Source organism: Podarcis erhardii (genome assembly GCF_964252035.2).
Source record: "Podarcis erhardii genome assembly, chromosome: 5".
Lineage (NCBI taxonomy): Eukaryota > Metazoa > Chordata > Lepidosauria > Squamata > Lacertidae > Podarcis > Podarcis erhardii.
The window spans coordinates 40,401,473-40,426,216 of record NC_138509.1 but is presented as its reverse complement, the minus strand read 5'-3'; the positions used below and the strand labels follow the sequence as shown (position 1 = coordinate 40,426,216).

The following is a 24,744-nucleotide window of genomic DNA, read 5'->3' as shown; positions in this document are numbered from 1 at the left end:
TATCAAGCTTCCACATTATTATGCGCACATAACAATATATCAGGGATTATGAACTGATGTGTGAAATGAAAGCTCCCTGCAGACTTGGCCTAATACACAGAAGGGATTTCTGCATTATCTTAGGCAGGGCAACACCACAGAGCATTCTCTGTATTATTGTCGGAGATGTGGCAGAAATATGGAAATCATTTCATTTCAAACACATTCCACCCACACCTTTAAAAGTGAGAGGAAGAGGCTTATCCAGAATACACCGAGGACTTTTATTCCTCACGAATAAAAGGCTCTCCCTGCTGTCTATGCGTATTCCAGTGAAACTATCTAGTGGGTGGTGGCTGATGACAAGCAGTCATGGAGGCGTTTGCTGTTTTCTAGGACCTAGTGCTGCTTGTTCAACAATGCATGTCCATTTAAATAAAAATAGAACGATTAGGAGTTTAACTGGAAGTACTCAATTTAGGCAGACATGGCATGACCCAACAACCCACCGCTCTTGCACAGCTATATCAGCAGCAAAGTAAGACTTTGACGTGCAAAATGGGTCTCCTTCTTGCACTCAGACACTGTTTTCTCCAGAGCTCCCCCCCATTTCCATTGAATTTATTGCTGTTGTTGTCATTTTATTTATGAATCTCCTTTTTCATAATATGTCTCAAGGTGATCTGCAGTCAAAATAAAATAAAATAAAATAAAATAAAATAAAATAAAATAAAATAAAATAAAATAAAATAAAATAAAATAAAATAAAATAAAATAAAATAAAATATCAGTGGAAGTAGTTTTTAAACAGTACAGAACTGCCCCCCAAAATAGAAAGTGAACATTTAAGGCAGAGACCTTTTCACCCTGCTGGAAAAGCTTGTTGAAACAAAAATGGCCTATGTTGTTTCCACAAAGCACAAACAGTGCGTGCCTGGGTATGCTGTTCCACAGAACAGGGGCAGCCACACTGAAAACTCTGCTCCAGGTTTCTGTGGAGTGGACTTCTGATCTATTTGGAGCCTTGAGAAGAAGCTTTCTGACAAACCACAGTAACCTACTGGGTATAAAGGGGTAAGGGGGTTTCTCAATTAACTTGGACCTGAGCTGCATATGTTTGTGCCTTCCATGTCAGTACCAACACCTTGAACTTGACCTGGTATCAGACTGGCGGCCAGTGCAATTCCTTCAAGCAAGGCGTGATATGCTGGTGGTGGTTTGCCCTCACAAGCAATCTGTCCACCATGTTTTGCACTAGCTATTGAAATCTCCCTCTTCACCACACCTTACACAATGGATATTTCAGACGCACTCTCATTCTAGACTCAGGGTACTTCCAAACGGGGGCTTAATACTGCACAAAGGACTTTCAGTTATTAGAAAAAAAGGGTTTTGGCAGCTGGTTTTCTTTAAAAAAAACCTTAGCAGATTTTCCACAGAAAGGGCAAAACCAGATTAAATTAGTTATGAACAGGTTCTGATATTTGGGTGGCGATGATATTATATGAGGTGAATAAAAACTGGCTTTTGTAACACAATAAGCATCCACAGCAAAGGAATAAAAGGTAAAAAGCCACACAGCAAGTATCGCAAGAGTGTAAAGCAAATAACAAGCCTCACAGTGAACAAATCATTTCCCCTTTTCATTTAGCACATTTTAGAATTGGAAGCCATGCTTTACGATGCCCTGCAGCAGGAAGCAGGAGCCAAAATGTCCGAAATCCTCTCGGAAGACGAAAGAGAGAAGCTGAAGAACGCTGTGGAACAATGGAAGCGTCAGGTGATGAGTGAGCTCCGTGAAAGGGATGCCCAGATCCTCCGTGAACGAATGGAGCACATTCAGCATGCGCAACAGGTATGCTTTGGGCAGGAGGAAATGCTCCAGTGCTTCTGAATTCCCCTTGCTGGAAACCATAGGAGAGGAGAGTGCCATTGCGCTTGTGTCCAGCTTGCAGGTTTCCCACAGGCATCTGGGTCGCCACAGGTTGCTGGACTAGATGGGCCCATTGGCCAGATCCAACAGGACTTTTCTTATGTTCCTATGTTGAAGAAGCTCCCTCAAGCAGAGGAAAACCTGTGAAAGAGGTGCACTGGCTTTTCATTGCACCCGAGTTTCTTCCGCACTGTTATTCTAAACCATGATATAGCAACAAGTCAGGATCAAGTTACCTGAAAGACTCTCTGCAGCCACAGACCTGTAAGTTCATTCATGTGAACCAAGGCTCTGGAGGTATTGTGAAATTTATCAGAATTTTGTACATATCCAAGGAATCAGAGATGTCTGCATCACAACCCCTAGCTAAGCCTCTTCCCGAAGTGTTTGAAAAGTTGTTCAGGTTAAAATGTTACTCCCCAGAATGGTAGTATTCACGCAGAATTTTACTTTTCACAGAGAATTAAAGAGCTAGAAGAAAGAATTGAAGCTCAAAAAAGACAAATAAAGGAATTAGAAGAAAAGGTATGTATAGTAATGACAACCCTGAAATACGTGAATGATAAGGTGTGCCTATTGCAGTAGGATTTGTATATAACTATTTGCAACAGCCTCATTTAATGCTAGTCATTTTCCAAATGATCTGGTTGGACGGAGGAATTGCCTTGATCATTACCTGCTCAGTCACAAGTGTTATTAAAAACATTCATATGGGGTTGTAGAAAAGCGATAGTTTCTTACTCAATTGGCATTTTGGCTTCTGGAAGTCAAATCATGATTCTTCAAGCATAAATATGTTTCCATATAATATATTTCATTTTAGTTTATGTATGTTACAGCCAGCATGGGGTAGTAGTTATGGTATTGGCCAAGGACTTGGGATTGTTCTTGTTGTTGTTTAGTCATTTAGTCGTGTCCGACTCTTCGTGACCCCATGGACCAGAGCACTCCAGGCACTCCTGTCTTCCACTGCCTCCCGCAGTTTGGTCAAACTCATGCTGGTAGCTTCGAGAACACTGTCCCACCATCTCATCCTCTGTCATCCCCTACTCCTTGTGTCCTATGGTTTAAATCCCCACTCAGGCATGGAGCTCCCTAGGTGACCTTGGGGCAATCAATCTCTGTCAGCCTAATCAACCTCTGTTGATTAGGACTGTTGTCAAGCTAAAATGGGGTGGTGCTAGTTGTGGTGGGAAGAACTCTGTATGCTACACTGAGTTCCTTGGAGGAAAGGATATTCATATAATGAAATTCCCAGAATTCCTTTAAATATGTAGGGTGGATGTGGCCTCAGGGAAAGAACAGGTAGGAAGGCAACAGCCTGGAGACAATGGGCTATATCCAATGTAGCACTACGTTGAAGCCATTTAGTGGTATGCTTGTTCCACTGGCAAAGTGTTTGGTGCCAGAGGAACATGGCTGCGCAAGAGGACATAAGAGCAGCCCTTACCCATCCCACCTGCCAAATCTGGCCCACAGGGAGTAAAAGAGATAAGGTTCTGGCCTGCCAGGCATTTCCCCTGCTGTGTAGGATTAACAAAAGTTAAAGGAGTTCTGTATTCGACTTGCAGTAGCACCAAGGGACTCACGTTCTGGTCATGATGCAACATTCACGAGTTAGTGAATTTTATTTTGAGAAAAAATAAGAAGCTGCTGAAGGGATTAACATCACAGAGCATGAAATTTTAACTTGACATTGAATTGAGGAAGACGGCAGAGGGAAACCCAGCCAGATGGGCGGGGTATAAATAAATTATTATTATTATTATTATTACTACTACTAGTAGTAATAGTAGTAGTAGTAGTATACTTTGATGAAAAGATGAAATGCAGCCATAAATTTCCCTTTTCACGTTATAGTATCAAACAATCTTTATTATGGTCAGAAACCAGACAACAAAAATAACAATAGTAACATGTATAACTATTTTTTTTTTAATAATATTTATTAAGAGTTTCCAATTATAACAATATAAAAAAACAAAACATCCAAATTTAAAATCTTATTTTCCATAACATCTTTCCAGGACTTCCCCTTCCCTCCCCCTCTTATATTCCAATTCTTACAAATAAAATCAGCAATTTATTATCCCAAATTTTAACCTTATTATCATTAACCCAATTTAAAAATATTTTCCCATCTCCTAAGATCGACCTATTCCCTTCCGCGCGTTCCCCCCTTTAATATACATAATAAATTAAAATATAATAAAATAAAATATGATTTTACACCCTTTGGATTCCAAATACAATAGCACCAAGGGGCAGAAGCAATACACAAAATCCATAATTTCACATATAACTCATTTACATTAAAAGTTACACACCAGCAGCTAAAGGCAGTAATCCAGAGACATTGCAGTAACAATTATGGGAAATTATGTGGAAGGAGAACTAAAGATTCATTTAACTTGTTTTCCCATCATTTTCTGAACCGCTTGGGTTCCAGTTTCAAGCCTTTTTCTCTCAGCCTTTCCCAGCCTGACGCCCTCCAGATGTTTTGGTATCCAATCCCATTAGCCCCAGTCTTTGTGGCCAATGGTCAGGCAGGGATGATCAGAATTGTGGTCAAAAACTTCTGGAAGGCACCAAGTTGAGGATGTCTGTTCTATACTGTTCATGGGCATGAAATGTATGGAAATGCTGATCAATTTGGAACTATGCCCTATTGTTGCTTATTTCACCTCTTTTCCACAGACTGTTGTGCTTTACTCTTATCTCGAGTTGTTGCTCGTTTCTCACTAGGCTTACTGTAATTTCTTTTTCTTTTTCTCTCTTTCCTTTCCCTTGTTTCCCCCCCATTTTTAGTTTTTATTTTTGTTTTTATTTTTCTCTTTAGCTTTCATTCTTTGGTCATAGTACGCCCACACAACGGCAAGAGGTAAGTCTCTTGTTTTCCAGTTCTCTCTTTCTCCTCTGCTTCCTGCTACGCTCTGGTTGTCGTCTCACAAAGCCAGTGTCAGAGACTGGGCAGAGGAGTTTGAGGGAGATCACAGGGGTTTGAGGGAGATCACAGCTCAGAGGCAGATGAGGGGGAAAGCTGGGAAATAATGGGAGAGGAAGAAGACGCACCAGAGGGGAGACAGCTGACAGACATAATATCTTTAGAAAGCATTCCAGACCCCCCTCTCTCGGAACCCAGCAGGCATTGAAAGTAGGAGAGCAGAAAGCTCAGAGGCAGAAGGCACATTTTCAGGACCCATAGTGATGTTGCATAATAAGAAAGTGGGAGGGGGTGGCGACTCACTCGGAGCAACGCCATTACCCCCAAGTGTCTGCATTTCTAAGCCTCTCTCTTTGTATATTGAATAAACAGCATTGGTAAGAACTTTCCTTGTCTTATCCATTCCTGGCAACCTCCCGTGGGGGACTGGATCCTGTGACGCCTGACAGCCAGCTATGTAAAGCTGTATGTGATCTTGTACAGCCTGGACTCACCCAGGTTGGATTGCCAAAGAATCTGAAAGGCATGGTGATGTTGTGCTTTCTAGATGACCTAGTGGACTTTGCTTTCAGACTAGAAATTCCAGAGCAGAAAAATTGTACTTAAATACTGAATTCAAGACTTGCCTAGAAAAAGTGAAGAAGACGAAATACCTTATCTGCTCAAAGAATGACTGTGTGCTCATTTATGCTGTAGTCCAAGGAATAATAATCTGGGAGCAATTTCCATTGAACAAAGGGATGGATTCAGCTAAATAACTGTATCGCAATGGGGCTTCCATCCCTCCCTGCCCACCCACCACCATATGTCCATGCACCTCCCCTAAATCAACTCTGGGATATAAGGAGAACACAAAAATAGTATCTGGGAAAGGAGATGGGGAATGGTTTCATCAGAAATGCTTACACTGGTGGAAAACTTCTAATAGTGCTGTGCTGAATTCCTCCCATAGCCCTATGAACCTGGGAGTAAGCCCTACTGCACGCCATTAGATTTTCTTCTAAGTATATATGCACGGGATTGTGCCATCAGTGTCTTAAATAACTTTAACAAAAATAGGCATTCATACTCAGAAATCAAATGACCAGTGCATGTATGATCCAATATGCTCCAGCTTGCTTTTCACTGAGTGCTTTGTTCAAATATTATTTTTTTAAAGCCCAATTCATCAGTGGTTAGCCCACCCCTGTGGTATAGCCTGTGCCCAGTTGGCAGCAGTGGGGCATCAGAGCTGAGCCTGGGACAGCAGCAGTTGGCTCCTCATCCTGTTCCTATAGGGTCCTCCTCAGCTGTGAAACTGCTGCCTTCTCCCTTCATCTTCCCCATCACTTGGGCACATTGGGTCCTCGCCCCAGGAAGTTTATCTGAGACAGAGGAAGGTAAACTGAAATGTTACCTAAAGGAGTGGGGTATGTGTTTGAGACACACAGAGGTCTTGTTTTCATACTACCTTTATAAGTAACTTAGCTTCTATTGTGTATATTTTTTTCTTTCAGCCCAGAGAGAAATCTAGGAAATCTGTCTCATATGGAACAATATAACAATGGTAGCCAGTGCTGGAAAGGAAAGAGACATTGCCCTTTCAAGAAACTAGGCTGTGTACTGTATTCGGACATTAAAGACTGGAGATCTGCTCTTTTTGACCATTTTTATAAAGAACAACTTGTCTGGATTTTATTTTGAAGTGAAGTCTGATCTTCTGATAAGTGTAACTGTATAACTTTTTACAAACTAGTATTAGAATTGTCAAAGAAGAAAGCCAAAAAACAAACAAACCCCCAAGTGATGAACAACTACTGGCTTCTCTCTAAGGGAAGCCTTGACTTTGCTGCTCAAAAACAACTTCAGCTTTACATGAAAAGCAGTAAACTCATTCAGATGAAGTGGATATATTTTGGTTCCCTGCTAAGCAGGCAGTAAACTGCTTCTGTAAAGAAGTGAACATGTCCTGTTTTGTACTTCAGTCCTTTGTACTGTTATTCATAGTTGCTTAAATACACATCTTGAAGGAAGATTCTCAAAGAACTCCAGGCTGGCGAAAATATGAATGGCTGAATGGCTGAATGACAACAAAAACGGTACTGTATTTCAAAGTGTTTTTTAACCAATAGAAATGGGGAACTACACGCAATTGTATTTGGTGGTGATCATTTAAGAAATACATGTTTCATTTCCATTACACATGAAATCATTTATATGAAATTATTCCCAGGCATTAAAATGGGGGGAGGGAGAGAGATTTGTTCTAAAATTTCATTGAAGTTTGTCTACAGCGCTAGTAGAAAAATAGCACCATGATTAAGGTGTAATGCACTTGAATTCCTGGATGAAATGAAGCCAGCAACATCAGCGTACAGGGAAACTGAAGTGGGATTGAAATAAGAAATTAAAAGTTGCTTGGATCTGTAAGGTCTGTCATGGAAAAATCTCTGAGAAGGTTAACTTACTATCATGAGAAAGCACAAGATCTCTTGGCTTGAATGTTGGTGGAAGTGTCACTTGAGAAGCGAAGAAACCGAAAGGATGTAAAACAATGCACATAAAATTGCCAGGAGAAAAAGCAACCAATACTGGATATACAAAAGGCCTATACAAATATAATCCAAGATGAAGAAAAGAAGAGGAGAGAAGATGACAGAGTCAAAACACCAAATTTCCTGGAAATAAATTTGAAGCTCAAGGAGTTGCCCAAAGGTGAGAAGCTGATATTTTATGTACTCATTCACCACCTTACAAGCAAGCATTCTAATGTCCTATTCCTTATGCAAACCAATGTTGATAAATGCTCAGTGGTTATCTAAAACCCATAACTATTTGTGTTTGGTTGGTTTATTTCATGTATTAACTGTCTTCCAGTAAATGTGGAGGCTATTTTTTCTCCAGTTGAATTCTGAATCTGTAGGAAATTAGATAGATATATGTAAATATTAAGTCCTAGGCACCGTGGCCCTGCTTGTGTCACTTGCCCATGCTGCCTGCCACCCATGCATCACCAAACTCCACCCCACCCCACCCCAAGGCTATTCTTTGGAGATGTGAAGTCTTGGATTCCAGTCAAAAAAACTGTTTTCAAACAAATGAGATAGCCCAAACTGCAATGAGTCAAAGCGGATTAAGAAGATAGAGCACTTAAGCACAATCTTTCCTAATGATATTGACATAAAGTAACTTCCGCTCATTACTTCCTTTCTTCAGGAAGTAAGCACTGCGGCATTGCAGCCCAATTCTAGTCATGTTTATTCAGATGTAAGTCCCACTGATTTCAGTGGGACTTACTCCCACATAAGATTGCATAGGACCACAGCCTAAATGCAGCTTGACTTGTGTGGCAGATCCCACTAAATTTCCATTGGGCTAAACTAGCTCACAGGCAAATATGTTGGTTTAAGTTGTTCCCACCAAAAATTACAAATCCAGTAGCATTTCTTGAAGTTGCTTGAATGCCAGCAGAGCAGCTGTTTTCTTCACTTAGGAGATGATCCCAAGCATATTTGATTACTGTATAAGAAAGTAATGCCAAAAGCAACAGATTCATTTTAGAGTTACATGTATTTAGAATACACGATGAACTTCATTCTTCTTTTATTTCCCATTCTACAGTCATCCACTTGAGGGAGCTCCAACCAATAATATGTGTTGTGTAGTGTTAAATATCATTATCTCGTATTTAAAGGGTTTGGTAGATACTACACACCAAGTTGCAGCAATATTCCCAGGACTGCATCTGTTCAGGGTTCTAGCCAGTCAGTATTCCCTCCTCCATAACAGTCCTTTTCTATTTCCTTCCCCCATTTCTTTTTATTTTTCATTTGCATTTAATATTATGTAGCTACTGAGCATGCTCAGTCCTTATCGGACTGCACTATTACATGCGATAAGCTATTGGTTATACTTTGGTAGATGAGACACTGGAGTTTAGGTCAAGCACTCATCAAATTTAATTTACAACACAATGCCATACAAATACTACTCAGCAGTAAGACCCACTAAGTTCCATGATACTTCCAAGTAAGTGTGTGCAATATTTCAGCCTCAGTTTAAATAAATGTACATGCTATTCATCTAGAATATAGATACATTTTGACTTTTTTTTTTCAAGTTTCATGTTATAAAATGTGGCAAGGTTTACAGTTTAGCAGACGAAAGCCACTTCTTGAAAGTAAAGATTATCTTTTGTAATACTATATGATTAATAACTGGGGAACATGAACTATAGAGTATTCTCTGTTGCTTTACCAAACTTAATTCAGCTTGAAATCCCAATGTGAAAAACCTATACAGTGGTACCTCAGGTTAAGTACTTAATTCGTTCCGGAGGTCCGTTCTTAACCTGAAACTGTTCTTAACCTGAAGCACCACTTTAGCTAATGGGGCCTCCTCCTCCTGCTGCGCCACCAGAGCCCGATTTCTGTTATTATCCTGAAGCATAGTTCTTAACCTGAAGCACTATTTCTGGGTTAGCGGTGTCTGTAACCTGAAGCATATGTAACCTGAGGTACCACTGTATTTAAAAGATACATTGACCATCACATGGGCTCTATTTGTTTGTCACAGTAAACCTAGCTAACCATCAGGTGTGAGTGAGGGGGACCTTTGGCCCTTCAGATATTATTGAACTGCAGATATTATTGAACTGCAATTCCCATCATCCATGATTGTGTTTGTTGGGGCTGATGGGAACTGTAGTTCAGCAACATCTGGAGATCCAAATGCTCCCCACACCTGGTTTACTGTGAAAATGCCTTTCTGGGCTGCCTTGCTCCTTACTGCTAGTATGTGAACAAAACAAAATCCCTGCCTTAGCATTACATCCAAACCAGGGGTTGTGATTTGTTTCATTCCAGATAAACCGTGATTGTTAAACCAAGAACAAATGCTGACTTACCACCATTGTTCATTTGGAGTGACACAATGCTATCTCATGTTTCATGGTTTGCTTCTTCCCAATATAAGAAGGGAGGAGTTAAGGGGCTGCAATCTCCTCATGTCCAGTAAACGATGGTTTGCGGCTTACTGTGATGTGCAAAGGTGGTCGTTGTGATTAACTGAGCACTTTGAGCTTCTCTTAGCTGTGTTGCTAATTGCTGAGAGGAAAGTGGATATGTTTTCAGACTGAAATGCAAGATTCTTGTTGTTGTTTAGTCGTTTAGTCATGCCCGACTCTTCGTGACCCCATGGACCACAGCATACCAGACACTCCTGTCTTACACTGCCTCCTGCAGTTTGGTTAAACTCATGCTGGTAGCTTCGAGAACACTATCCAACCATCTCGTCCTCTGTCGTCCCCTTCTCCTCGTGCCCTCCATCTTTCCCAACATCAGGGTCTTTTCCAGGGAGTATTCTCTTCTCATGAGGTGGCCAAAGTATTGGAGCCTCAGCTTCACAGTCTCTCTTTCCAGTGAGCACTCAGGACAGATTGTGAAGCTGATATATTCTAACCTTTTTCAAATGACTTCTTCATTTAAAAAATGTGTTTGAAGATTTATGCATAAATGAATATGGCAGTGGAGATTAACCCTGAGCAAACAACAACAACAACAAAAAGCCTGAACGTTTATAAGCAAGGTATGTCTGGTACTTCTGCTTCAGTGTTCCAGCCATTTTACAGAAGCTGAAATGCTTGGAGTTGACACTGCCAAACTGAATTTACAACCTTCTATGATGAGATTAGACGAAGTTCCTGAGGCAGGAATAATGACATCACGATTGGCGCTTGAGCCAATGTAGCTTTTGTAGCATAGTTGGGGAAATGGGTTGGTTATAGTGAAGCTTCAGTTTCTCATTATTTATTCCCACTGGGAAACAATTTGATAAATTTCCCTGCTGGGCTTTACTAAGCAATTTTTTAAAAAATAAAAACAAAAACCTCTGCTTTATTAAAATGGTCAGTTAAGATGTCAATAGCAAGCAGACCTTCATCAGAGGGCTCCTCATCCAGTTGTGTTAAGGAAAAATAAATGGCCTTAGGCAGATAAATCTGAAAACCAAATTTTACAGAAAGTTGAAATGTTTCACTCATTACGAAACTGTTACTTAGTATTAAAACTATAACGCTGTTTCAGAGCCAGTACACATTCCAGATTTTCTCTATATGGAAATAATATTTATATATTTAGAAAGAAAATTATACTGCTTAGCATTAACAAAAAAAGAAATCCAGGTGTTGTCTGATATACAATAAAACAATGGAATAAAATGGTATAATAGGTAAGCGTGCGTATTAAAATATATCAAAGTTTCTTCACCCCACAATATGCCTGTATGGATTGTATACATGCAGGCACCAGTAGCTTGATACAGTGAAAGTCTTAAATGTTGACATTCACATGTGAATGAGGAAAATCCCAGGTATTTTTAAAATAAAGCTTTAAAACTCACAGATGTGAACGTTGACAATCACTTAAATGAGACAGTTAGCATTCACTGGTATATCTCCAAAAAGTCAAGAAATACCTATGCAACAAACATACTTAAAGGATCATTCAGTGGTTCACAAAATTTGCCTGGGACAAACATGTACCCTTATTTTTGGTACTCAGTTGGTTAGCACATCAAGGTTGCAGGTTTGATCCCCGAGTGGGACAGCTGCATATTCCTGCATTCCAGGAGGTTAGACTAGATGATCCTTGTGGTCCCTTCTAACTCTACAGTTCTATGATTCTATGAAATGCATCTCTTTTCAGCAGTGACTATTCCTGAGCTTTTTGAGTCCATAAAGTTCTTCTGAGACCCCTTTGCTTCTAGTCAGTGGCATCTTCCTAGACTATAAGGGTTAACCACTTTAATTACCATTTTAAAAAGCCCTTACATCTGTTAAGCTTCTTCACAGCTGTTGCGTTTGAGGCAGTGATAGCGTTTATTGGTAAAGAATTGATTGCTCCCATCTGCCAGCGATTCACTGGGAGGGGCCAGCAGACAAGAGGCCATTGTTTTATAGCGGTTGGTCACATTTGTGTTTGTAGGCTGGGAAAGCTTTGGGAAATGTCTTCAGGCAAGAGAGCCTATCATTTCAAGAAGTACCAAAAGACCAGCCTGTGAATGCTACATAAACCTGCCCAACTCTTGACAAGGTTCATTGATTAGACAAACCCTGCTTTGATGGAAGTTCCGTTTTTCAAACAGAAGCACATGGCAGGGGCTAAGAGAATGATGGAACACGGTTGCTTCTGGGAACAATAAAAGGAAAAAGGGTGCTGAGCAGCATTGTAGTGACTCAAGCTTCTCCATGAATAATGTTTTTAATGGGCGATGTGTAATTAAGATCAGGTGGATGTATTTTTCAGATAGGAGCATGTGGCATCCATTCTCTTTCATTTAGAGCCCACATAGTCCTACTGAATTGTTACTCAACTTTACTCTCTTTGGGGAATTAATACTACAAGCAGCGTTTGCATTATTTATCTTATACAGGCTGTTTTAGCACACTAGGTGATTTGTAATTCACATATTCACTATTTATCAGTCAAATAACTTTGTAGTCATTGGGTGGAACCCAGGAAGTGCAGTTACACTAACAGGAGAGCTTTTGATTCAATGGAAGCATCTGCTAACAGGAGAGAAGGGCAGGCAAACTTTGCTTATTAGTCGTGTCGTTCCCCACAGACACCCCAAAAGAAAAATGCCTCTGGGGAGTTGAGGGACTCTCCAGTACAGGGTGGCAGGTAGCTGAGGTAAGAGGAGTACAGGGTGGAAGATAACTGGGAAAGAGCAGTCAGCAAAAAATGCCTCTTTCACCTCTTACATTAGCAGATGCCTCTACAGAGGTACCTCAGGTTAAGTACTTAATTCGTTCTGGATGTCCGTTCTTAACCTGAAACTGTTCTTAACCTGAAGCACCACTTTAGTTAATGGGGCCTCATGCTGCCGCTGCACTGCCAGAGCATGATTTCTGTTCTCATCCTGAAGCAAAGTTCTTAACCCAATGTACTATTTCTGGGTTAGCGGAGTCTTTAAACTGAAGCGTATGTAACCTGAAGCGTATGTAACCCGAGGTAACACTGTACTGGGTAAACAAATTCTTCCAGGAGTGCAAAAGCACCAACTGGATTCTGTCCATCTTTCATAACAGTGTAAGAATGCACTCCTGTATGAGGAAAGGTTGTTGTCTGTGACAAGATCTACAACAGGAATAAGAATAAACTGTTCTCAATAATATGCATGAAAAAGCAAATCTACTTCAACCCCACCCCACTAAAAATAGGCAGAGAATTAACCGCCTAAAAGCAAACAGTAAAGGTGCCAGGGATGCTTCCCTGAGGAGAGCATTCCACAACTGGGCAGCGAGCCCTGAGAGGACTAGTAATTGGGTCACCATTCTCTGCACCTCTGGAATAAGAGAAGGGCCTTGAACACACTTACCGTATTTTTCGTCCCATGGGACACTCCGTCCCATAGGACGCACCTACTTTTTGGGGGGGGGGGAAATAAAGGGGAAAAAATTCCTTTATTTCCCCCCCCAAACCAGGTCGGGGAACAGTGGGGTGGTGGTGCTGCGCCTCCCCACTGTCCCCCGAGCTTGTGGGGCTGGCCGATGTCTGCCTGGCGCGAGGGGCGCTCTGCTTCAGGGCGCCCCACGCGCCCCCAGGTGCGCAAGGCTTGCCGACACCTGTGCGAAGCACGGGGCGTCCTCGGGAGGATGCCCCGTGCTTCATGCAGGTGTCGGCAAGCCTTGCGTACCGGGGGGATCTCCCCCGGGCATGCAAGGCTTGCGGATAGCTTCCTGGAGCCTGGAGAGCGAGAGGGGTCGGTGCGCACCGACTCCTCTCGCTCTCCAGGCTTCAGCGAAAGCCTGCATTCGCCCCATAGGACACACACACATTTCCCCTTCATTTTTGGAGGGGAAAAAGTGCGTCCTATAGGGCAAAAAATACGGTATTTCATGAGTGGAGAGGCAATATAACAAAGAAAGCTCAGGAGAAGCCTGAGGTCCAGATTTAATTGGCTGGTAAAACTGTGGATTTCAACATCACACGTTTGCATTTGGGTATTGAAAGTGGCAAATTAGTGAATAGTTACTTCATTCGTCCCAAAGTTTTGCATCAATTCTTGCTGGATATAAAACTTTCTTTGGAGGACTCTTGGCAAACACAGCTTTATGAATAATAATTGAGACTATTAATAGCAAATTTCATTATTAATGAGAGATTACTTATTTCCATCCTGCCAACCTAGCAGTTCGAAAGCATGTCAAAGTGCAAGTAGGTAAATAGGTACTGCTCCGCGCGGGCCTTTCCGTGCACTGCTCTGGTTCGCTAGAAGCAGCTTAGTCATGCTGGCCACATGACCTGGAAGCTGTACGCCGGCTCCCTCGGCCAATAAAGCAAGATGAGCGCCGCAACCCCAGAGTCGGTCATGACTGGACCTAACGGTCAGGGGTCCCTTTACCCTTTACCTTTATTTATTTCCAAGAAGCCCTTGTGTGATCCTCATTGTCTCCCTCGCCTTCCATACTCTCCCCCTCACATTCACAATGCCCGTAGTATCCAAAAGACAAGCTGTGCTCGTCTGCAGCACTAAGCAAGTTGTACAGCAGGGATGGAGAACTAATTCCCTTCAAGATATTATTAGGCTTCAACTCCCGTCGGCTCCAGCCAGCAGAGCCAATGATTAGGATGTTTAGTCCAGCAATATGTGGTGGCCACAGGTTCCCCATCCCTGTTCTATAGGCTAGCATGGCTATTCTTGTGGAATTTGCTGGCTCTAGTGACAAAGATGTATCAAGGTGGACCCACAAGCTTCTCTCCTGCTCTTTCAGGGGAGTGCGACCACATCCAGAACAGGTAATTTACCTATTTCTCAGACATGAGAACGAGCCACCCCAAAAGCCTCTGTCTCCTTGGGATTCAGATGCAGTTTATTGCCCCTCATTCAGTCCACCACTGCATCCCAGCAGTGACCTAAAGCTTTCACAGCGTTCCCTGAAAGTAGAGCTGTGTGTCATCAGCATACTGGTGACACCTTGCTCCAAAGTTCCTAATGACCACTCCCAATGACTTCATAAAGATTTTACATAACACTGGGGAGAAGATAGTGTTGGTAGCAAGGAAAAAATAGGTATAAAAGGATAATTCCCTGGATGACAAGATCCAGGATTAGGGCAAGTTCTCTTTGCTGAGACAACCCCAGCAAAGTTAAAAAAATCACAAAATATGCAGCAAAGTAAAGTGTGTTAGACCTTTAAAACACGTGCCCTTCTGTGCTCCAAAAAGTTCCCCTATTCCCCCAGCATAGGGAAAAGGCCACACATATGGCAAGTTTAAAATAGTTTACTTACAAACTCTTCAAAGGTCAGGTTCATGTGCTTTCCCCCCACATCAATCAGAAAAGTTTCACAGGCAGTAAAAATTAGCTTAGTTCCAAAGTAGCTGAAGTTCCTAAATTATTAGTATATGAATTCAAGAGTGGCTTGTTAGAACCACGCAATCTGAGGTTGGAGCAACCAGCTCAGACGTCCTCACACGTTGAACTTCTCAGATAGAAGGGAACAAAGGCTTGATTGCCTAGTCCTTCCCAAGGTGAGCTATGTCTGGCAGGACAGCTTTCTCTATGGTTTTAATCCCTTCATGCATTATTTACATTTAAGCCTGTTCGTGATATGAGGCTAGTTATCCTACAGATATCCCTATGACATTCCATAGCACAAGCACCTGGAAGCCAAGGAGCACTCACCCAGTGCTACTCTCAGAACATGGCCTTGAAAATATGAACCACCATAATACAGTGCCTGTGATACCCATCCCACTGAATTGCTAGGCTGATTCAGTTCTGAAGCGAGGTTTGAACTCAGACTGAATGTATAACATTGCATTCCGCCTCCTCCCCCCAAGACTTGCTGAGGAATCCTAAGGTACAAGGGCTAATTCCTTTGATGGAGGAACTACTGCTTCCTATATCCTGGTAGCTCACTCCAGCCAGGGCAGAAGGTTCTTGAGGAATGTTTGTATTTATTTTTGGTCTCTGTTTTGTTTCTCCTCCTCTCCTGTTTTCCCTTTGATTGACATCAGTGGCATGGAAAATCACTGTGCTTCAAGGCTGGCATGGCTTTGCCATTTTCAAGGGCAAGTTGTTTTTATATCCAAGGCCTCCCACAATCATCCTGAGCACACCCTCCTTTCGAGAGCTGTTGCCAGCAACACATCACCAGTTCCCCTTAAGGCACAAGTGCCACCCTGTCTGTAGAGCTCCTCTCCACCAATGGAGGAGCACATACTCTGTATCCTTTAGGATAGTAGACTGATTTACCCTACCTTTATATCCTTTTGGTTTTCAGGTTTCATGTCATTATAAACACAGCTAGGTGAATGCTAGTGTAGTTTTGTCCTTTACAAATATAGACCCTAGTAAGGTGGTGGTGGTGGTGGAGTGTGTGAGTGTGTGTGTGTGTGTGTGTGTGTGTGTGTGTGTTTACAAATAAAAAACCCTGATCTGCAAATGACAATGGGGATTTGAATCTCTCTACGGCAGAAAATCATTTCAAGAATGTTAATTCGTGGCCTATAAGTGCAAACATTTCATATACATACAAACTATTTGCATTTAGTTGTTAGACCCATTTTGGGTCAGGCAAGGGGTGGGGAGATGAATGATTAGTCAAAATGTTCATTTCCACTGATAAACATTGAAGTTTAAACATGAAAGAAATATAGAAAGCCATTTAAAATCCAATCAGTTCTGTCTCTTTTGTGTGTGCGTGTTCTAGTCAGGGAGAAATATAACTTATCAGCAAGCCTCTTTAATTCTATTTATTATTAATGAATATTTAATCAGTGTGCATAGCAAATGAGGTTATTTTTAAAAACCAGACTAAATTTCCAAGGGGCACATTCACTTTAAATACATAACTATTTTTTATGGAATCAAAAAAATGTTAGCGATTAGTTCTGGTATGCAAACAGTGTGATTTAGGTTTTTTTATTTTTTATTTTAAAAAAATCCATCTGATATACATTTGCGAGCCCTGATTATAAACAATAAAGACCAGGCAGTGTGTGAATTGTCCTAGATGAAGTTCAAACAACAGTGTTATTTAATGAGGCGCCCGTCAGAAATTCTCCTCAGGCCATCTTAAGTCATAATTGTCTAAATTGTGTTTGTGCTGCTTGTACATTCAAATCCAGATTATAATGATCTAATCCAATTACTTAGCCACAAACCTAGGAGAATAAGTGATGAAAATGATACCCACATTTTCTGAGGTCATGGTTTGCTCCCTGCGTAGCCATCTGTTTGCTGGGCTATCCCAGTTTCCTTTCATTTTGAATGCTTTGTTTCTTTTATGTCCACGTTGTAGAAATGTGTATTTGAAAGGTACAGCTGATATGCAATGGCCAGCAGTGCTCTGAAACTTTGCTTAGCTTAAACGCAGTGTATGATAAAGTAGCTTTTGAACTGCTGCAGTGACCTACTTCCCCGATTCATATGTGTGCAATGTTGTGGATGGAACTCTTGATACGTCTGCAGAAGATTTATCTGCTCTGCCATGAAAGTTCACTGGATGGAATTTAATTGGCCACTTACACATCACCAAAAAGAGAGCAGGGGAAAACCACCACCGAAAAGAACAAGGAAAGACACATATTTGTTTAAAATTTGCATATATAGCGGCAAGGCTAGCAATAATTACCCTAGTTGAATAGAAATGCAATATATTTCCCCATAGCGGGGAAAACAGTGGTCCTGTGCTTTTTCAGTCTGCTGTTGAGATGTTTACTGTTGATGGACACCTTCAAACATAGGATTAGTCTCTGACAGCCCTCCAAAGAGATGTCAGAGTAGGGCATATGGCCATCCTAGGAAGCATTCACAGGGGTGGGAAGTGGAATGGTAGTAATCACTTGCCATAATTTCAAATTTATGCCCTCTTTTTGATAGCCCTCAATACCAGCAGTGGGGAATCTCCATCTAGTGGGTCTCATTTCACCTGGGAGGGATCTTAATTTGGCTTACGAGGTCCATGTCCCCTAAACAATACCCAACTGCCCCACACTTGACATCACATTCTGCTAGGCCTGCCATATGTCAAGAATTTTCCTGACATGTCCAAGTTTAAAAATGACGCCAGGGGGGATTTTTGCCAAATTGGCAAAATGTCAGGGAGAAACCAGATGTATGATGGGATGGAAAAAGCAGGTGAAAACAGCTCAAAAAGCTTAAAATCTCTATTTTGGGGGTATGTTTCCACCAAAAACCTCAACAATTTGGGTTTGTTCCTATCTATCAAAGTTGTGGGATGTGCTGATAAAAGGGGCTGATTGCTCTGAGAAGCAGAGTCCTCTATCTTGTGTCAGCTGTTCAAAAATGAGCCTTAGACAGCACGATATATTTAGACTATGGTGAATTTATAACTCTGTTTTCTGAATCCACATAAAGGGGGAATTGAAAAAGCTGAACAGTTTTCAGTTGAAAGTTGCTATCAAAGGGTGCTCACAAAGAGAATAGGGTTTCAATCACATTAAACGTATTTATTCACCCAAGAGGAGGAAAGGGATTAGAACAGAAAATCTGAGTTGACATCCTGCCCTTAACTCATGCCACTGGGGTATTCCTCCCCCCACCCCATATTCAAAAGTGTGAATTGTAGGAAGAGTGTCTGTCGACCTGAATTTCCTGCTATAACCTTGAAGTGTGTAGCTTGAATAGCTTGAAGTCAGACCCTTAATTTTCCTACCTGGTATCTATCCACTTCTCCAGTTCCATGTTCATCTATGGAACTTTCCCTCTAATAGCTGTTTGTCCTTTCATCTTACAAGCATTTATAGTTAAGAGGATGCCCAAAGGCTGTGTGGACCACCCGTTCTCTTATCATGCAAACTGACTGCCCTGTGCAGTAATTAGTACTTTGTTATGCATTAACTCCAGGGGGCAATCATGCGATAACCACTTCAGTGACTGTTCTGGGATAGGGATCCAATTTGTTTCCAGCAGTCTGAGCTGCATTGTTTCATACCATAAGCTTGTAAAAATGCAGTTATCCTTGGACATGTTTAGACAGATGGATATGGGGAAAGTGCATTAAATATTTCGTTAAGTGCAGTGATGGTCTCATTTGATTTTCAAAGCCTAAAACAACCCTCTGCAGAAAAAAGTAGGTGTTTATTATATATCCTGAATGTGCATCACATATTATATATCTGGCATATACTTCATATCCATTTCATTATCTGGACCAGTTCCAGTTTGTGTTCTGGAATGGAATTGGTCAATAAAGCAAGACCCCCAATTTCATAGGGGATTCTACTTGCATTCAAGCAAATCTTCCCCTGGTTACCTAGTGTAGCATCTTATGCTATATAGACCTGCCAGTGGTTAGGAATGGTGAATTCAGATTGGAACTGATTAAGGACAATAAGATATTAAATATGTAATTCAGATTTACTCGTGGAATTGATCTTCCAGGAAGCAGATACTTCCATATCCCATGTGGGTCAACATATCCTTCCCAAATACATTCACCGTTAGAATTTCAGGGAAAGAGAAGAGATTACGTTCAAAGCCTTAATCAGCAGCCTTATTCACTACTTCCTGACATCAGTGCATCAGCTCTTTTATGAGCCATACTTTTATAGCTTGTCTGCATCTGATTTTCTTAAGGCTTAATAATGCTGCAGACCCTCACGTCATTTTGCATCTGAACTTTTACTAGTCTGTTGTTCATTTAGATATCTCAAAGGAGTTGTATTTCAAAACGTTCATTGCCTTTATCTATCTCTGGCTTAATTTCCTGTGCAAGCCCATAAAGATGACAGTAGCAATAGCAAAAAATGTGGTCTGCCCTTTGTCACTCACTTCAGTCATCTCTTTCAAAGAGCACCGCAATTGAATACATGCACATCCTGAAGTGGTGCTGATTGGAAGCATCTACACTAAGTGAGCTCTCAAACACCCCTATCCACTTGGATGGGACATCTATTTGACTTCAGATAGCTAAGAGCCCTTATCTGAAGTAAAAAGCCCACTGCCCTACAACATCATGGCCTCATAAAAGATAGCAAGAACTCCTTATTCAAGAACATCCACTTCACATTGGTTCTAGTGCTTCCTACTTTTGAAAAGCTGATGTGATAAATCTTAATATCCCCTGCATAGTAAACATTGACTGGCTGAGCTGCTCCAGCACAAGTAGAGAGTTTATCAGTATATGTTTGTTTTATTTGAGAGATGTATGCCCTGCCCTTCTCATGCTTTTGCACTATTTTAAAAACATGGTATTCCCAAGCGGCATGATCATGGTTCAAGGACACATTCCAGCCATGCAAAAGCACTAGCATTAGAAGGCTTAGGATGGGGAGTCCTGAGAGCTGGCAGAGAGGCATGGAGAGCTCTATGTGGCTTCCTGATCTGAGTATCCTTGCTGCTCCTAAAATGGATGCTCCATTCTGGACTCACACCAAGCCCAGGAGCAATGTCTACCCTCCTGTGAGAGCTGATTGGCTGGCCTCCACGTTGGGCTGGAGGACATAGGTGACTATTGAGTATATAATAAACTATTGTGGATCTCTAAGAAACAGTAGCCGATATTGTCATATTCGTATTCAGCACCTCAATATCTCATAGGCATTACTTTTGTCAAAATTTGTGGTGCAGTGGGTTTATTATTATTATTACTTAATTTCTATACCACTTAATATGTTATAAGTTTCTCTAAGTGGTGTACTGAAAACTGAAGGAACCACAGACAACTTTATGTCTGTCTGTCTGTCTGTCTGTCTGTCTGTCTGTCTGTCTGTCTATCTATCTAAAAAGTGTGCCTTGAAAGATGAAATACTGAGGAAAGTCTCCAGGGCACCTGAAAGGCAGACTCTTGGGACCCTACAACTATTACAGGCATCAACATAATCTGCCCTAGCAACTGGGATAGGGTGCTGATATGCATGTACTCTCAGAAATAGTGGCCCTCACCCTGTCCATTACAAAAGAAATGGCCATGGATACAATTGTAGGGATAATAATAATAATAATAATAATAATAATAATAATAATAATAATTTATTTATGCCTCACCCATCTGGCTGGGTTTCCCCAGCCACTCTGGGCAGCTCCCAACAGAATATTAAAAACACAATAAAACATCTAACATTAAAAACTTCCCTAAACAGGGTTGCCTTCAGATGTCTTCTAAAAGTCAGATAGTTGTTTATTTCCTTGACATCTGATGGGAGGGGGTTCCACAGGGAGGGTGCCACGACCGAGAAGGCCCACTGCCTAGTTCCCTGTAGCTTCACTTCTTGCAGTAAGGGAACTGCCAGAAGACCCTCGGAGGAGGACCTCAGTGTCCAGGCTGAGTGATGGAAGTGGAGACGCTCCTTCAGGCATACTGGGCCAATGCCATTTAGGGCTTTAAATGTCAGCACCAACACTTTGAGTTGTGCTCAGAAACTTACTGGGAGCCAATGTAGGTCTTTCAGGACCGGTGTTATATGGTTTCGGCGGCCACTCCCAGTCACCAGTCTAGCTGCCGATTCTGGATTAAGGGAGGCATCTATCCTCAACAGGATCACCATCCTGAGGATTAGTCCTGCACACTCAATCTAGAAATGTGTGGAGCTTCAGTTTGGTGAGGCTGAAATGAAACAGGATGAGGCTTAAAAGCCAGCTGTGTCACTCACACTAGGAGCAGCCTCTGGGGGGAAAGTATTAAGCATTTCCATCCACACAGAAGTCCTGGCAAGGATCTTGAAACTCTGGTAGCATTTGAGTCTTGCAAGAATGTCCCCTGCATAGTTTGTGGTCTGTGCCTATGTCTGCTGTCTTTGCTACTTTTTGTTCATAGCAGATCCCACTTCTGTCATTGAATGATGGGTTGTCATTTCCACATCATTTGACAAGCCTGTAATGGTGTTTCCTCTTTTTTTGTCATCTAAATAATAGTTAATGATTATATTAATTCAAGTTTAAAATCTCACAATCTTTTCTGAACCAAACATACTTTAAAATAGTAGGTTTTCCCCAGAACTGAGAACTGGTCTCCAGGCATTATGCTCAGCTCACCTTTTTGTCTTATACAGATTTGAGGACAGATTATTCCTATACAGTATACTGCTTATTTTGATGTTTCAAATAATAATTCTAATGTAATTTTGATTTCCTTCAGTATTTTTTTCACTCTGTGGGAATTGTAGCACTGTATCCCACATCTTCCTATAGCTTTCATTTAGAAAAATATAAGGGATTGTGTGTGTGTGTGTGTGTGTGTGTGTTCTGGCAATAGGCTGCTATTTTTGCTCAGTTCCAATGTTTGCATAACTAATTGTTTTTTATGGGGAAATCCCAATAATGCTTATTGTCTAGGTTTAGAAAAAAATCCTTACAAAATAAATATGGTGAAGGGGAAATGCATTTCTTCCTATCACTGGAGGGAAATGATTTAAATTTTAAAACTTTTTTAAAAAAAGATTGCACATATATTGTGATGTCCGCTACTTAGGACAATCATTACATTGTAAGCTATTACAAATCGTAAATTATTCCACATTTACAGGTAAATTTTATTCTCTTCCTTTGTCCCCTCCAAAACATATTTATAAAAGTAACCCATTTCTGATGCTCATAGTGTTTGTGTTTCCTAGCCATATGGTGGCTAATGCCCAGTTGAGAATTGACTGCAAGGACAGATGGACCATCTGCTGAGTGTCAAATGGGAAATCGTTTTATCCATTCATGATTATCCTCATACCCTCCTACTAAAGGCGAGATCATGGGACCTGTGATTTTCAGATCAGAGTGATGAGCTTAAACAAACTGTCATCATATCTATCTATGTATCTTTCTATCTATCATCTATCTATACCTATCATCTATCTATCATCTATCTATCTGTCATCTATCTGTCATCTATCTATCTATCTATCTATCTATCTATCTATCTATCTATCATCTATCTATCTATCTATATCTATCTTTCTATCATCTATCTATCTATCTATCTATCTATCTATCTATCTATCTATCATCTCTTTCTATCATCTATCTATCTATCTTAGATTGATTTGACTGCTTATTTTAGCATTCATCTTTATAATATTAACTTGTCTGTCAATAACCACACCGACTCTTTAAAACATTACCGGTACTTACCAGCTTACATTTTCCATACCCATTTGAGTTTTAACTTCAGTGCTTACTTAAACAAAAATCAGCTCTTAGTTTAAACTTTCCTGCTTGTTTGACTCTGAAAAAGAGTGTTTTTATTTTAAACTATGGAAGGCTGAGGGCAAAAAATGTCGGGTATTTTAAAAGACAATGATGTACACACAAAAAAGTCTCTGCTGATTGATAGAACTAAAATATTTATTTATGTCCTGATGCAAGCTGAGGCATATATGTGTGAGCCTGGATTTTCCATTCATTTCATGTAAATGAAAGGAAAAGATTATATAGGAACTTCATGTCCTCAGTGATACTCACTGCTTCAAACCAGCATCTCTGAGAACCTTGGAAGTGAGCCCCAATAGCTCAAGTTTGCAACTTGAAATGTGACTTCTATATTATCATCAGTAGTGCCGCCTGGCTGTAGTCAGATGACGGGTTTCCTCCATACTTACAGCCACGCTGATTGTCACTGACAGAAGCTTTGATGTAGCCAGAAATCCACATATACAATAGAAGCCTACATGTATAAATTCTGGTTACATCATTTGCCAAGTGATTTCTGCACCTTGTACTGGGTGTTGTTGTTCCTAAGATAAGAAAAGGAATGTGTTCTGTTGTAATCTGTTTCTAAATTATGTGTGCAAGAGAGGGTTGATTCCTTTTCTTTATGCTTTTCCATGTGCTCCGTGCTATTTCCATCTCAAGGATAGCATGGAAGGAGGCAGTTGGTTCATCATTGTCCCTAGAGAGAAAGAGGAATGTCTGTAGTTGCATGCATTAGGGATCCCCAAGCCAGCTGCAGAATATTCATCAATTTCTCTCTCCATGGGGTAAGGCAAAAATGGGAGAAATGTCAGGGTACAGTATATCACCACTAGTTCAATGGTTTTATATCAGTTTTACTATTCCCCAAAGGATCCTAGTTATTGTAAAATGTTGAGAATCCTGAGGTCTTTTATAGAGCTCTTTTCCAAGGTTCCAAGGCTCCCTGGAACACAGTTAAAGGCAGTCAGTGAGACTCATGCACAAAGGTGTAGTGGTCTGGGATCATAGGAGGTCAAAGAACTTATTATTTCTGCAGAAGGCTCCCCATCTCTTAGTAGATTTTTAGCTACTTTTTTTTTTAGCTTTTTAGCTACTGAGAAGTCTTCTCACCCTTTGCACTGGTTGGAGACAAGAGATGAGTCAGTCACTGAGAATTGGCTCATAGTATCACTCTGGAAAAGGTGCATAAGAAGATGATTGAGGAGGCATTGTTCTGTATGCTCCAAAGCTAAGCATTTAGGAACACTGAAAACACATGGTGCTTCTGTTTCAAGAGGGTGGTGGGCAAGTTCTTCTACATACAATGGACCATCAAAGAAGTCTGATGGACCATTAAATCACTTCAGAAGAAGGTATCGGAGCACTCCAAATCATTGGCCCATGTATGCGCACAGAAAATAGTAGTTTTAGCTGAAAGGCAACGCTTGCAACAATTGATTGTTGCAATGCATCCCTAGTTATTATTGTTGTATAATTATAGGATTATTGTAGAACCTTAGAAGGCGGTGTGTCTGTGAGGAGGCAGGTTGTGAAGTGTGTGTGGCAGAGATGGGGCATGGCTATGACTATCATGAAGGGACCCTGCACTTCTGAATTCACCATTGCTCTACTGTTCATGCAGGATGACCTCTGGGTTGATAACTAAACTGAAGGTGGGCATTGGGCCCATCTGATTTTCTTTTACTGGTTGATTTCTTTTATTTTTCTCATGTTTTTATATGTTTGTTGGGTGCTGCTCATAAAAAGTGAGATGAAC

General features: G+C 41.0%; 1 protein-coding gene across 18 annotated transcripts in view; it reads left to right on the top strand.

Annotated features, from left to right (window-relative positions):
* JAKMIP3 (Janus kinase and microtubule interacting protein 3) overlaps positions 1–24,744 on the top strand; it is a 115,661-nt gene that overhangs the window by 86,036 nt on the left and 4,881 nt on the right. For 9 of the 18 annotated variants that reach the window (XM_081863189.1, XM_081863188.1, XM_081863187.1 and 6 more), the window contains 4 exons: positions 1,631–1,834; positions 2,372–2,437; positions 4,752–4,793; positions 6,353–7,550. In XM_081863189.1, the coding sequence (XP_081719315.1) occupies positions 1,631–1,834; positions 2,372–2,437; positions 4,752–4,793; positions 6,353–6,397 (357 nt within the window). In that variant the 3' untranslated portion in view covers positions 6,398–7,550. Of the gene's footprint in view, positions 1–1,630; positions 1,835–2,371; positions 2,438–4,720; positions 4,794–6,352; positions 7,551–24,744 lie in introns of all 18 variants that reach the window. The other 9 variants (XM_081863192.1, XM_081863193.1, XM_081863191.1 and 6 more) reach the window with 2 other exon arrangements.